Raw genomic sequence first — 14,882 nt, 5'->3', positions numbered from 1 at the left:
GTTTAGTGTTGTGTTGTGGCTTTGCTGGCATGCATTCCAGATTTATTTTTTATTTTTAGATTTACATAATAAAATCTCGAAATTGAGCTCAGGTCCATCCTGTTTCCATTGATCATTCTGGAAATGTTTCTACAGCTTGATTGGAGTCCACCCGTGGTAAATTCAATTGATTTGACATGATTTGGAAAGGAGCACACCTGTCTATATAAGGTCCCACAGTTGACAGTGCATGTCAAAACACAAACCAAGCCATGAGGTCGAAGAAATTGTCAATAGAGCTCAGAGACTGGATTGTGTCGAGGCACAGATCCGGGGAAGGGTACCAAACCATTTCTCCAAACCAAAAGAACACAGTGGCCTCCAGCTTTGGCAGGGCAGCAGGAGCATAGCTGATTACGCCATTGACTTTCGGACACTCGCCACTGAGAGCGGTTGGAATACAGAGGCCCTTCACTCAGCCTTTCTGAACGGACTCAGTGAGGTTCTCAAGGATGAACTGGCTTCCCTGGACAACCCTGACACTCTGGGGGAGCTTATCGTTCTGGCCAGCCGGATTGACAACCGGCTTCGGGAACGTCGTCATGAGAGGAAGGAGGGGTTCCAAGTTGTTTCCAGTATTTCAGGTTCCGCTAAGGGAGTCGATTTTTTGTTTGTTCCACTGCCTTATGCTGAGTTTGCTTGTCCTGTACCCTGTTAGAGTTCTCAATTCGGCTCTGGTTGTCCTTCATATCCTTCAGAGGAGCCAATGCAATTGGGACGCACAAGACTTTCCGCTCTGAAGAGAAGGCACAGGATTAACGAGCAACGTTGTCTTTACTGTGGACAGTCTGGACATTTCTGTGCCTCCTGTCCCGAGCTGACGGGAAACGGGTTGACTCGTCAGTAGACAGGAGAATACTGGCGAGTCAGATACAGTCTCCAGCTCCCGACATATTACGCACCTTGCTTCCGGCCAACCGCGTACCTCGGGATTACTGGGATATGGGTCAGGTCTTCTGAAAATGAAGGGCCAGTGAACTGCCTCCTCACAGGTTCTACGATTGTGCCATCAACCTCCTGCCCGGCACCACTACTCCGAGGGCTGTGTTCTCTCTCAGGTCCAGAGACCGCAGTCATGAACAATTATGTTAACTTCTCTAGGGTAGGGGGCAGCATTCGGAATGATTTGCATATAACTGGTAGATTTGGATAGAAAACACTCTACAGTTTCCAAAACTGTTAAAATAGTGTCTGTGAGTATAACAGAACTGATTTAGCAGGCGAAATCCATTCAGGAAGTTTTTTTGTTTGCTGGTTTTGTAGTTTTCTATTCAATGCCATTACAGTATCCATTGACTTAGGACTCCATTTGCAGTTCCTATGCCTTCCACTATATGTCAACAATCATTTCAGGCTTGTATTCTTATAAATGAGGGTGTCACAGAGCTTTTTCATGCGCAATCCCGAGAGTGCATTTCTTGTTTACCTTATATATTGACGACATTATTGTCCGGTTGAAATGTTATATATCATTTAGGCTAAAAAACAACCTGAGGATTGAATATAAACATCGTTTGACATGTTTCTATGAACTTTACGGATACAATTTGGATTTTTTTGTCTGATTGTTTTGACTGCGTTTGAGCCTGTGGATTACTGAAGAAAACACGCTAACAAAATGGAGGTTTTTGGATATAAAGAGACTTCATCGAACAAAAGGAACATTTATTGAGTAAATGAATGTCCTCTGATTGCCACCATATGAAGATCATCAAAGGTAAGGGATGAATTTGATCTCTATTTCTGAGTTTTGTAACGCTTCTGCTTGGCTGGTTACTGTTTGTAATAATTTGACAACTGGGCTATGTTCTGGGCTAGGTATGTTCTGGGCTAGGTATGCTTTTGCCGAAAAGCATTTTATAAATATGACACTGTGGTTGGTTTAACAAGAAGTTAATCTTTAAACCTATGTAAAGTATGTTTTGTTTTCTGAATTTTTATAATGAACATTTCTGTATTTGAATTTGGCGCTCTGCAATCTCACTGGATGTTGGCCAGGTGGGACGGCACGAACCCTAGAGAGGTTTTAAGGAGGCGCTGGCGGTTGGTGTTATTCGGCCGTCCACTTCACCTGCAGGAGCAGGTTTTTTCTTTGTTGGAAAGGGGGATGGGGGATTACGTCCATGTATTGATTACTAGGGTTTAAATAACATTACCATGAAGAACCTTTACCCTCTTGTCAGCCTTTGAGAGACTCCAGGGAGCTACAGTCTTCTAAAAATTGGATTTGCAGAAGGCATGCAATCTGGTGCGCATCAGACAGGGAGACGAGCGGAAGACAGTGTTCAACACCCCAAATGGACATTATGAATACCTTGTCATGCTGTTTGGACTTACAAATGCTCCAGCCATTTTCCAGGCCCTGGTTAATGACGTGCTGCGCAACTTCCTTCATCAGTTCATGTTTGTGTACCTGAATGACATCCTCATCTTCTCTAGGTCCATGGTGGAACACATCCAACATGTTCCCCAGGTTCTTCAAAGACTCCTATCTCACCACTTGTTCGTGAAGGCCTAAAAGTCAGAATTTTCCATTCCTCAGATCTCCATCCTGGGGTACATCATCTCAGGACTGTGTATGGATGAACTCCCAAAAGGTAGAATCGGTGGTCAACTGGCCACGGCCCAGCACAGTCAAGCAAGTACAGTGTTTTTGGGGTTTCTACCGGAGATTTGTGAGAGACTTTAGTTTGGTGGCTGCGCCATTGACAGCGCTCACCTAGGGCTTGGCTGGGCATGTAAGCTGGATCCCTGCTGCTGAGAAGGTGTTCCAGAACTGGGACAAGAACTCCTTGGCCAAGGGTAGTCTGGGGAGAGGAATGAAGTGGGTGGTCTTGGAAAACTGGCCGACCACAGTCAGGATGACAGTGTTGCCCTCAAATGGGGGGAGACCCATGATGAAATCCAGGGATATGTGGGACCAGGAACGGTGAGGAACAGGCAGAGATTGCAGAATGCAAGCCGGAACTTGCTGAGGAGTCTTGTTCTGAGCACACACTGTGCAAGCGGCGCCGAATGCGGAGACATTAGGGACTATGATGGGCCATCAAAAGCATTGTTGCACAAATGCCAGGGTCTGTCGGGACCCCGGGTGGCAGGCCAGTCTAGAGGAGTGAGCCCACTCCAGGACCGCAAAGCCGGGGTTCGGCTGGGAATGCTGTGCCTCCCGGACCTGTTTCCCTATACCCCAGTTGAGTGTCGTCGCCAGACACGAGGTGGGAAGGATGGTCTCAGGCTCCAGGAGTAATAGCCGTGGAGCTATAACAGCGAGACAGTGCATCCGGCTTGACATTCTTGGATCCCGGCCGATATTAGAGGGAGAAGTTGAACCATGTGAACAGCAGGGTCCATCTAGCTTGCCTGGACTTGAGGCGTTTGACGTTGAGGAGATACTCCAGATTTTTGTTGTCGGTCCATAAGATGAATGGGTGTTCCGCCCCTTCCAGCCAATTCCGCACCTTCCAGCCACAACTCTTTGTGTTGATCCTGTATTGCCGTTCCGCTGGCAATAGCCCAGCTCTACGTAGTTGCATAGGCTCGGGAAGCGGTGATTCAGCCGTCTCCTTCAACTCTCAGGGAAAGTCAGGAGGCCTCGAGTTCTCTCAGCAAAGGGATCAACGGGAACTTCCATGATGACTTGAAGGCAAGGTGGAATCCCTGGACAATGAGAGCAAAGTCGAATTTCCTCTCCCTCCGTCGTTCCCATAATTGGCCATCGATTCATATGATCAAAGCAATAAGGGAATCGAGAACCGTAGGTAACTCCCGAGCAGCAAGCTCGTCCTTAACCTCCTCCGAGATGCCGTGCTGTAACATATCGAACAGTGCTTCCTAGTTCTAACCAGTCTCCGCTGCCAACGTGTGGAAATCCACTGCATAGTCAGCTACACTGCAAGAGTCTTGCCGAAGCTGGATTAGCTCCCGGGCAGCTTCTCTCCCGGAGAACGGGGCGTAAAAAACCTTCTTCACCTCTCCCACAAAACGCTCCAGACTAACGCATATGGCCAGCTGCTGTTCCCATACAGCAGTAGCCCACGTGAGACCCCTCCCAGACATCAGTGTGATGATTGGAATGATCCGAGGGGAAGGAGGAGGGCTGAAGCTCAAAAATATGGGCACACTGAGCTAGAAACGCAGACAGGTGCTCGACTCTCCATTGAAGCGTTCCCGGGGGGGTTAAACGGGACTCCCGAGAAGGTGGAGTGGCTGATGAGATGTTGTTGCTAGCAGCTGGGTTACTGAGGGGCTGTGGGGTTACCACCGTGGTAGGCTGCCTCCCAGACAGCCCGTGGAATTGCTCCAGCAAACTGTTCAATGCCCGGTCATGGCGTTGAGCCAACAAACGACCCCCTCCATAAGGCCATGAAGCAGTTTCTCGTGCCTCCCGACGGTGGCTCCTTGGGAGGAGATGGCGTCGTGCAGCTGGTCCAGGTCTGCTGGGTTAGTCATGGCCAGTTTGTACTATCAGGATAAGGTAAGACCCAGAGGCAGACCGTGTCGAAGTAACAATATTTATTACAGCAACAGGGGCAAAGGTACAGGATGGCAGGCAGGCTCAGGTCAGGCAGAGGTCGTTAATCCAGAGACGGGGTAAAGGTACAGGATGGCAGGCAGGCTCAGGTCAGGCAGAGGTCGTCAATCCAGAGACGGGGTAAAGGTACAGGATGGTAGGCAGGCTCAGGTCAGGCAGAGGTCGTTAATCCAGAGACGGGGTAAAGGTACAGGATGGTAGGTAGGCTCAGAGTCAGGGGCAGGCAGAGTGGTCAGGTGGGCAGGCTCAGGATAGGCAATGGTCAAAACCAGGAGGACGAGAAAAGAGAGACTGGGGAAAAGCAGGAGCTGATACAAAAACGTTGGTTGACTTGACAAACAAGTTGAACTGGCAACAGACAAACAGAGAACACCGGTATAAATACACACGGGACAATGGGGAAGATGGGCGACACCTGGTGGGTGGTGGAGACAATCACAAAGACAGTTGAAACAGATCAGGGTGTGACACCTGTTGTATGATTGTTCTGTTTTGTCTGAACCCCAGGAAGAGTGGCCACAGATAGAACAATAAGCCAGATATTTTACCAGATGTATATATGTGAAGCATCCGGTTGGCGTTTCCACTCACTGCCAAATATGGTGATGAGAGGAAGCCCAGTGGCAGGCATTGTGAGAAGATGGCGCAAGATGGATTTTGGCCGACATTCTGCTAATTTTCTCATCAATGAAACATTCGATCTCCAGACAGTTTTTTTCTGTTTCCAAAACTAGAATCTATAACGAACAAAGCAGAACCTGCTTTGTAGACTTTACCCTTTGCCAAAGCTTCTAAAAATTGCGTTGTTCAGGAGTGCAAGAGCGAATTGAGTTACTGCACACGTGCACTTCACAGAGTAGGCGTTCCCTAATGAAAATATGCAAATAAATGCTGGAACGTGACAATAGGATCTCACTAGCTCATGCTTGGCTCTGCCCATCTCCTTGCTTGTTCTGCCCTCTGATTAATTTGCTCCCATTGGAAAACACAGGCTCTGGTCTGTCTTGGGTTAGTTATAAATATCTTTGGAGTAGCTCTGGAAAAAGTAACAGCTAATGGAAATCCAAATAAACATATAAAATTCTCTCTCGTTTCTACTTCATTGTTTTTGTGTGGGTGTATATGATGGCTTTGTTTTGTGATTTGATTGGACCCCAGGATCCAGGAAGAGAGGAAGAGTTGCTGTATCAAAATAAACAAAAACAATATTTTCTCTCCGGTCTCTACTTCGGCGTATGCTCCCATCCCGTCAGGGGATAAAAAGGACCTTGGATCAGTCTGGTGCAACTTCATCCAATTGCCTGTTATTAAAATACTTTCTCTCTTGTCTCCTATTTGGGGGGAAATTACCTTCAGTGTCAGTGTCTTGGGGTTATCTCCATTCAACATGTAGGATATTAAAATGCTTTCTCTTTCTTATCTGTCCAGGTGTGTTAGCCTAACTGCAAAGCCTGATGGAGACCCTGTTAGTTTACCTGATGGTACTTGGCATGGCTGTAAAAGCCCACAAGGTCCAGGTGTGCCCAAAACGCTGTGTCTGCCAGATGCTTAACCCCAACCTAGCAACCCTCTGCGACAAGAAGGGTCTCCTCTTCGTCCCGCCCGACATCGACCGTCACACCGTGGAGATGCGTCTGGGCGACAACTTCGTTACGAGCATCAAACGACGGGACTTCGCCAACATGACCAAACTGCAAGACATGACGTTGTCTCGGAACACCATTGGCTCCATCTCGCCTCACGCCTTTAAAGATCTGGAGAACCTCAGAGCCTTGCATCTGGACAGCAACCGTCTGACGAGGCTCACCAACGACACCTTCAGTGGGATGTCCAAGCTCCAACATCTCATTCTCAACAACAATCAGCTGATTCACATCCACATCGGGGCCTTCAATGATCTCACAGCTCTAGAGGAGTTAGATCTGTCCTACAACAACTTAGAAAGCGCCCCCTGGGTGGCCATCCAGAGAATGACCAGCCTCCACACCCTGGGCTTGGACCACAACATGCTTAGCTACATTCCTGAGGGAACCTTCTCTGGCCTGCAGAAGCTCAAACGCCTTGACGTCACATCCAACAAGCTCCAGAAGCTTCCGCCAGACCCAGTGTTCCAACGGGCCGGCGTCTTGGCCACATCAGGGAGCTTGGGTCCGACATCATTTGCGTTGAGTTTTGGGGGGAACCCACTGAGGTGTAACTGTGAGCTGCTGTGGCTGAGGAGGCTGAGGAGGGAGGATGATCTGGAGACATGTGCGGCTCCGCAGCACCTGGCTGGGCGATACTTCTGGACCGTGTCTGAAGAAGAGTTCCTCTGTGAGCCCCCTCTTATCACCAGACACTCCCAGGTAAGGCTGAGATGATACAGTCACAACACATCATTGGTAAATAGTATCGCGATAACCCAGTGATAACAGTATCATGATAACTGACAAAAGATGCATTATCAAGCGTGTCACTGAACACACCTTTTGTTTTATAACATGGTCAATAATAAAATATTGATCATGTCCTCCCTTTCCAAGATAACCACTTTTATTGCAATGATTGCCTAACATTGATTATCGTGCTATTGCAAATCATGATAACTGCTTTTGTCGCGATCACTCAATAATTATCACAGTAAGTAATATTGTTTACTCTAACACCATCTAGGAGCTGCGAGCATTGGAGGGTCAGAGTGTAGCTCTGCGCTGTAAGGCCAGGGGCGACCCAGACCCCATCATCCACTGGATCGCCCCAGACGGCCGGCTCATGTCCAACTCCTCCCGGGCTGCGGTGCACAGTGATGGGACCCTGGACATTCTTATCAGCACTGTGAAGGACTCAGGTGCGTGTCATTGAAATGTCTGTTATGGTGATTATGTTGAGTGTTTCTGTTTGTATGCTTTGGGTTTTAACAACCCCTGAGGCCGGTTTTTTAGACCATTTAATCCAAATAAAAATGATTTTTGAACTCTGTTCTCTTGTTACATTTAGCTTCCCCCTTCATTTGAAAGGAAACAGAAAAGCAAATAAATGTTCTCTATCGCTCCATCAGGCTCCTTCATCTGTGTTGCCTCCAACCCGGCCGGGGAGTCCCAACAAACTGTTGACCTGGTGATCGCCAAACTCCCACACATCACCAACAGTACTGTGGAGAAGGAACAGGATCCAGGTTCTTCTGATATCGCCACGGTAACGAGGACGGGTGGTGGTGGGGAAGGCGGAGGAGTGGTTCCACTGGGAAACACAAAGACGAGCCAGGAGAAGAAGGTGGTGATCGCTGAGGCCACGTCTACCTCGGCCCTGGTCAGGTTCAGCTTCCAAAGAAGTATACCGGGCATCCGAATGTTCCAGATCCAATACAACGGAACCTACGATGACTCTCTGGTTTACAGGTGAGCCTTGGCTTCTATAGGCAGAAAAAAAGTTAATTTATCTTCTGTCCCTCTGTGTTTCATAATTTTCCTTCAATTCGCAAGAGGCTGAATGTAACTCACAGGAGAAACCATCGGAGCGAGCGAAACAGCGTCCCTCTGTCTCAGTATGTGTAGGCCGTCTATCTGATGCTGTCTGGTCTAAAAGAATATGACATTGTTGCCACCCATAGCATTGAATACAAATGAAGCCAGCGAACATTTGACTTCCTTTGATAATTAAAAAAATAAAATAGTAGCCAATCAGCTAAACTAAGTGAACTCAACTGTGAATGGTCCTAGCGCACCAACAAAAAAAAGTGTAAAGGGAAGTCAGTTTGGATTTGGCTTCACACCAATCATGAGCCAAATGACATTAACAGAAAAAACTTGAATTGTTGCATCTCATAGTGTCGTAGGGATGGTGCCAGGTTTCCTCCAGATGTGACGCTTGGCATTCAGGCCAAGGAGTTCAATCTTGGTTTCATCAGACCAGAGAATCTTGTTTCTCATGGTCTGAGAGTCCTTCAGGTGCCTTTTGGCAAACTCCAAGCGGGCTGTCATGTGCCTTTTACTGAGGAGTGGCATCCATCTGGCCACTCCACCATAAAGGCCTGATTTGTGGAGTGCTGCAGAGATGGTTGTTCTTCTGGAAGGTTCTCCCATCTCCACAGAGGAACTTTGGAGCTCTGTCAGAGTGACCATCGGGTTCTTGGTCACCTCCCTGACCAAGGCCCTGCTCTACAGATTGCTCAGTTTACCAGGCGGCCAGCTCTAGGAAGAGTCTTTGTGGTTCCTAACTACTTCTATTTAAGAATGATGGAGGCCACTGTGTTCTTGGGGACCTTCAATGCTGCAGACATTTTTTGGTACCCTTCCCCAGATCTGTGCCTCGACACAATCCTGTCTCGGAGCTCTTCAGACAATTCCTTCAACCTCATAGCTTGGTTTTTGCTTTGCCATACACTGTCAACTGTGGGACCTTATATAGACAGGTAGGTGTGCGCCTTTCCAAATCATGTCAAATCAATTACATTTTTCGCTTTGTCATTATGGGGTATTGTCGTCCCTTTTAGAAGAAGGCTGTAACGTAACAAAATGTGGAAAAAGTCAAAGGGTCTGAATACTTTCCGAATGCACTGTAAATTCATACATTGTCATATTTAGGTCATGTGGATTCTGCAAAATTATAGGTCTAAGGTCTATAGGTGATTTGATGATGTTGAAATCTTGAAGTTGAAATGGTGCTGGAATAGTGGAGGCAGCTCCTGTTTCATTGCAAACTCTCTGTGGTTCTAAATCAATAGTTGTTTAGTAGTCCGAAAATGTGGGAAACATTAACTTGCTTCACCATGCTGCTGTAGGTCATGTAACTGTTTGTTTGCTCTCCGATTTTGTGATGAAAAAAAGATGTGGTTTAATTTATTCTGCCACTGTGTCTTCTTATTGTCAAGGCCTTAGACCTATATATCACGGTGGCAAGGGATATGAACTAACAGGTTATAGAGAAAACAACACAATTATCACAACACATACAGTAGGTTGTAATATAGCTATTTTCCTGGCTTGGCTTCCCCAGTGATTTTACCCACGCACTGCTGCTGTATATAGGGACTGTTTTTGGAGTCCTTGATGATTGATATTGATGCCTCATTTCAACTCTCAGAACCAGGCCCGAATGAGAACTAACAAGAACCAGGCACAATGGTCTTTTGTAGTAGTTCCTGATTGGTGTTGAGTGACTATTATGTTGTTTAAAATGAATGTCAAATGTGCACATTCTCATTAATGATTAGCTATTTCTCTAATTGTGAAAAGTAATTAATTTACTGACATTCTTATTCAGTGACTTACAAAGTCACCTAGGTAACAGTGTGTATAAAGTACACACAACATGTACACCAATGGTAATACCTCATCAACAGCATGAAAACAAAATGTCAGCACTGAGCTGTAGGGCAAAGCCGAGATGAAAGAGACAGCAGCATGTTACACAAAGCCTTAGAAGATCTTTCAGGCCTCTTCTGAGAAACCAGTCTACACAAGGCTCTTTCATCTGGCAACCCTTTCACTCCATATTTGAAGCTTATATTCATGACACAATATGACCATTTAACACACACTTTTATCCAAAGTGACTTACAGTCTACGTCAGGGCTGGTAAATTCCAGTCCTGGAGGGCTGAAACATTCTGGTTTTTGTTTCTACCTGGTCGTTAATTGAGCTCACCTGGTTTTCTAGGTCTGAACCAGTTCCTTATTAGAAGGAGATGATGAAAAACAGAAGTGTTTTGGCCCTCCAGGACGGACATTGAACAGGCCTGGTCTACACATACTTTACATACGTTGTGTCTATGAGGTCCATTTGTGAATGAATAACACACAGTTCTGGTCTTTCAAGCATACAGCGCCATGGCCCAACAACTGAGCCATTGGACCTATTGTGACTGTCTCTTCTGAGAAATGGGTGTGCATACAATTGTTCATCTTTCATGCTTCCGACTTCTCACGGGGTGTTTTTGTGTCTCAGGGGCTTGGGTAAAAATAAAAGATGAATCTCCATTTCCACAACTAGGACAATGAAGTATTCTTTTTATCTTCCACCCCTTTCACAACACATTAGCAATTCAACTTTTCATTGTGATTCTGTTACAATCCGAGACATAACATTCTCTCATCTCTGAACACTTCTTGCAATATGATTTATAATTGGTCTGCAATTGCCCTAGTATGCTCTCAACTCTTTCATTCCACACTCTGTCTCTCTCTGTTTTCAGAATGATCCCTCCGAGCAGTAAGAGTATCCTGGTGAACAACCTGGCTGCCGGTACACAGTACGACCTGTGTGTGCTGGCCATCTACGACGACCTGGTGACCTCCCTGACTGCCACGCGGGTTGTGGGGTGCGTCCGCTTCACCACCGATCCCCAGTACCTCCGCTGCCACTTCATGCAGTCCCAGTTCCTGGGAGGGACCATCGTGGTCATGATCGGAGGGATCATCGTGGCGTCCGTCTTAGCCTTCATCGTCTTCCTCATAGTGAGGTACCGAGTCTGTAACCAAAGCGATGAGGATAAGGTAGGAGTATTGAGTATTGCTCTTTTCTTTGTTACTACTGTCTCTGTACTGTTGTTATTGTACAGCTGATGAGGTCATTTCTCCCTGGGGGTCAATAAAATCTGTCTCTTTCATAAGGCTTTGGAAATGGGTGAGATCCGGTCTCTGAGCAGTGATGGTCAGCTCCAGGGCTGCGGCATCCCCAAGTCCATGTCCAAGTCTCTGTCCAAGCAGATTCTCTGTCTGGAGAAACCAGAGAAGGTGGATAAGGAGTATCTGAGGGTGGGCCTTCCTCCCCCTGAGCTGTTCAAGCAGCAGCGACCCCCAGTCCTGACCACCACCACATCCACCAAGCCATCCATTCCCGACTGCCAGACAAATGTGGAGTTAGAGAACACAAACCGGAATAACTCAGCGGAAGCTAAAATGGTTGTTTCCGCCGTTTCCACAAAATGGACAAAGGTCACTAGAGGGCCAAGCCCCCCTGGAGGGTCCTCCCACCATTACATGACAGTGCCAGCAGGGGGCGTGAGGGTGAACCGGCGGCACTCTCTGAACATGGACTCGTACAAGGAGTGCTGCTACTTCAGCCTGATACAGCAGCAGCAGCCAAAGCCTGGTAGGGGTTTGCGCTCCAAACGCAGTCTGTCCATGAGTGGAGAACTGCCCCAGTTGGAAAGTGCAATGGCAAACATACATAGAAGCAGAGACAAGCTGTATGGGTCCGAGTGGCTTCTCGAAAGCACTCTATGATCAGGATTTTACAGGTTTATAGGGTTTTTGTTTTCTTGGATTGGATTTGTGGCCTGTGGTGGAGCAGACAGTGACTTTATACCTTGTTCAGACTGTTACTGCGGTCTTTAGTCTGCAAGACCCACAGATTCCTCTTGTATTTCTGAAGACAAGGAGGCCAAACAGGGTTTTAAAGGGCAAATGTTTAACATTTGTTTATCGACCTTAAAGCAAATATCTTCTCAAAGTCATCTTTATATTGACTTTGGATAAAACTGAAGGCACCAAAAAATGTATAAAGCAACTTCATGTACAAAATTGTTAAGTTGTGTAACATGTTATGCGATACACCCGTAAGTGTTCACATGGTATTAAATGCAGATGGAAGTCTAGCATTATAGAGAGAGAGGGAGAGAAAGGGATGGACGATTATACTTGTTATAACATTGCCTGTTACGTAAAGTGATTACAATCACTGTGTAGACAATGAATGGACATATTTCTTGTCATCAGTTTTCTAGACGGTTGAAGACATGTCTTCATTAACTCGGTGGCATTTGGAGGGATTGCGAATGTGCAGAACACCCCAGACAGAAGTGTAGAACAGAATGTACTCAGGCTGTGTGTGACATAGCACCCTATTCCCTATAGTGCACTCTGGTCAAAAGTAGTGCACTATATTGGGAATATGGTGCCATTTAGTCTGGTGACAGAGCTGGATATTTTCATCATGCTGCACCAGACACGCAGCACAATGCTGCATTCACGTTACCCGGCATCGATTGAGCTTAACACTGCCCTCTTGTTTGAATCAATACATTTTATCACATAATTACACATAAAGACTTATGTTCATAGGATTATTGTCACAGCTGATATGATAGTTCAAACAAAGACAGGATGACAAGAGCGATAAAGGATGTGTGGTCCATTTTCATGGTTTTTACAGTTATTAAAACATTGTCATGTCAGGCTAAGAGTCGTTGTAAATTGACTTGTCGGTGAAGAGGAAACGAAAGCCAAAAAACAGTATCTGAGAAGTCGGCTCTTGATTTAACTGTTGTTTCTGTTTGATGTTTACCAGTATAAATAAACCAATGAGAAAAAGGAATCTAATAGTAGTTTTAACCTTATGATATCTTATGATATATGCTTGTGACATAATTTACCAGGTACCTATAGAGAGCAATGTTGACTATTTGTAGACACTAACTCTGCCATGGTCCGTTGAACAAAGCCTATGGGAAAATGTATAGAGTTTTTGGATAAACGCTGAAAATAAGGTCTGTGGTACACACAGGCTTAGGAGATCTTATACGTTTTGTTCTATGCCATAATCTTCATCAACTAACATCACTTTTTGTGAATTTTGGTAATTCAAAAATAACGCACATAAAGTCTTCATAATTCATAAAGGTCATGTTAACTGACATATTATCTTATAGAACAAAACGTATAAGATCTCATAAGCCCGTGTTAACCTCAGATCTTATTTTCGGCATTTATTCTTTCTCCATAAATTTTGCTCATAGGAATGACTGACTACAAGCTGTCAAGCTCTATTGTTGCTTTCTTAAAGGGACGCTCTGCAGTTACTTCATCAATATTTGGACTTCTGTGTTAATGAAATGTACCCATCGATTCTTGAAGAATATAATTTATAAATGCCCCATCAGCTTAGTTTAACTGTAGCCAATTCAGACCCCAAAATAGAAACTTGTTTCACTTCAATGTTTGTTGACAATGAAAATGTAAACAAACAGGTTGTTTCCATTACAAACAACCTTTAATCTCGAGTCACGACTGAAAAACAAATGAGATAAGGTTCGGTATAATCTTAAAGCATTTTTAACTCTCCAACTCATCCCAAACCATCTCAATTGGGTTGAGGTCAGGTGATTGTGGAGGCCAGGTCATCTGATGCAGCACTACATCACTCTCCTTCTTGGTCAAAAAGCCCTTACACGGCCTAGAGTTGTGTTAGGTCATTGTCCTGTCGAAAAAAACTAATGATAGTGCCACTAAGCGCAAACCAGATGGGATGGCGTATTGCTGCAGATGGGATGGCATATTGCTACATATTGCAATCTCTGAACAGTTGATGTTGAGATGTGTCTGTAACTTGAACTCTGTGAAGCATTTATTTGGCCTGCAATTTCTGATGGTAACTCTAATGAACTTATCTTCTGCAGCAGAGGTAACTCTGGGTCTTCCCTTTCTGTGGCGGTCCTCATGAGAGCCAGTTTCATCACAGTACATGATGGTTTTTGCGACTGCACTTGAAGAAGTGTTCAAAGTTCTTGAAATTGTCTGGACTTATAGACCTTCATGTCTTATTGTAATGATGGACTGTCATTTCTCTTTGTTTATTTGAGCTGTCCTTGCCATCATATGGACTTGGTTATTTACCAAATAGGGTTATATTCTGTATATCCCCCCCACCTTGTCACCACACAACTGTTTGGCTCAAATGCATTAAGAAGGAAATAAATTCCACAAATTAACTTTTAACAAGGCATACCTGTTAATTGAAATGCGTTCCAGGTGACTACCTCGTGAAGCTGGTTGAGAGAATACCAAGAATGTGTAAAGCCGTCATCAAGGCAAAGGGTGGCAACTAAGAAGAATCTCAAATATAAAATATATTTTGATTGAACACTTTTTGGGGTTACTACATGATTCCATGTGTGTTATTTCATAGTTTTGATGTCTTCACTATTATTCTACAATGTAGAAAATAGTCAAAATAAAGAAAAACCCGGGAATGAGTAGGATTGTCCAAACGTTTGACTGGTAATGTATGTCAGCCAAACAGGCCAGGCTGGAGCGAAAGGCACTTGTATTTATTATTTCTCTCTCATTATGGATGATTAAAATGTGTAGCGGAGGAGCCAGGCCCGGACCTCGACTCAGTCTCTAGTGGGTGCCAGAGGTGTGTGTTAATAATATATGTATTTCTGGGGAGAGGGAAAGAGAGATGGATGAAGAGAGAGGGAGAGGTGGAGAAATGGGGGTTGGTTTGAGAAAAAGAGAGGGGGAGAGAGTGTGGGGTAAAGAAAGAGGGAGATACCAGAAAGAAAAAAACAGAAAAAACAGAAAAAAGAGCATCTGTGTAAGTCAGCAGGGGTG

The 14,882-nt window shown here is 45.3% G+C and overlaps 1 protein-coding gene across 1 annotated transcript in view; it reads left to right on the top strand.

Annotated features, from left to right (window-relative positions):
* Window positions 1-14,643, top strand: part of lrfn5b (leucine rich repeat and fibronectin type III domain containing 5b) — a 29,259-nt gene extending 14,616 nt beyond the window's left edge. Inside the window, exons 2-6 of the mRNA XM_020470313.2 lie at window positions 5,999-6,915; window positions 7,223-7,397; window positions 7,608-7,947; window positions 10,742-11,042; window positions 11,160-14,643. Of these exons, the coding sequence (XP_020325902.2) occupies window positions 6,025-6,915; window positions 7,223-7,397; window positions 7,608-7,947; window positions 10,742-11,042; window positions 11,160-11,774 (2,322 nt within the window). The 5' untranslated portion in view covers window positions 5,999-6,024 and the 3' untranslated portion in view covers window positions 11,775-14,643. The remainder of the gene's footprint in view (window positions 1-5,998; window positions 6,916-7,222; window positions 7,398-7,607; window positions 7,948-10,741; window positions 11,043-11,159) is intronic.
* Window positions 14,644-14,882: the final 239 nt, after the last annotated feature.

The sequence above is a fragment of the Oncorhynchus kisutch genome, linkage group LG21 (genome assembly GCF_002021735.2).
Source record: "Oncorhynchus kisutch isolate 150728-3 linkage group LG21, Okis_V2, whole genome shotgun sequence".
NCBI classification, from domain to species: domain Eukaryota; kingdom Metazoa; phylum Chordata; class Actinopteri; order Salmoniformes; family Salmonidae; genus Oncorhynchus; species Oncorhynchus kisutch.
This window is presented reverse-complemented; position numbering and strand designations above follow the sequence as displayed.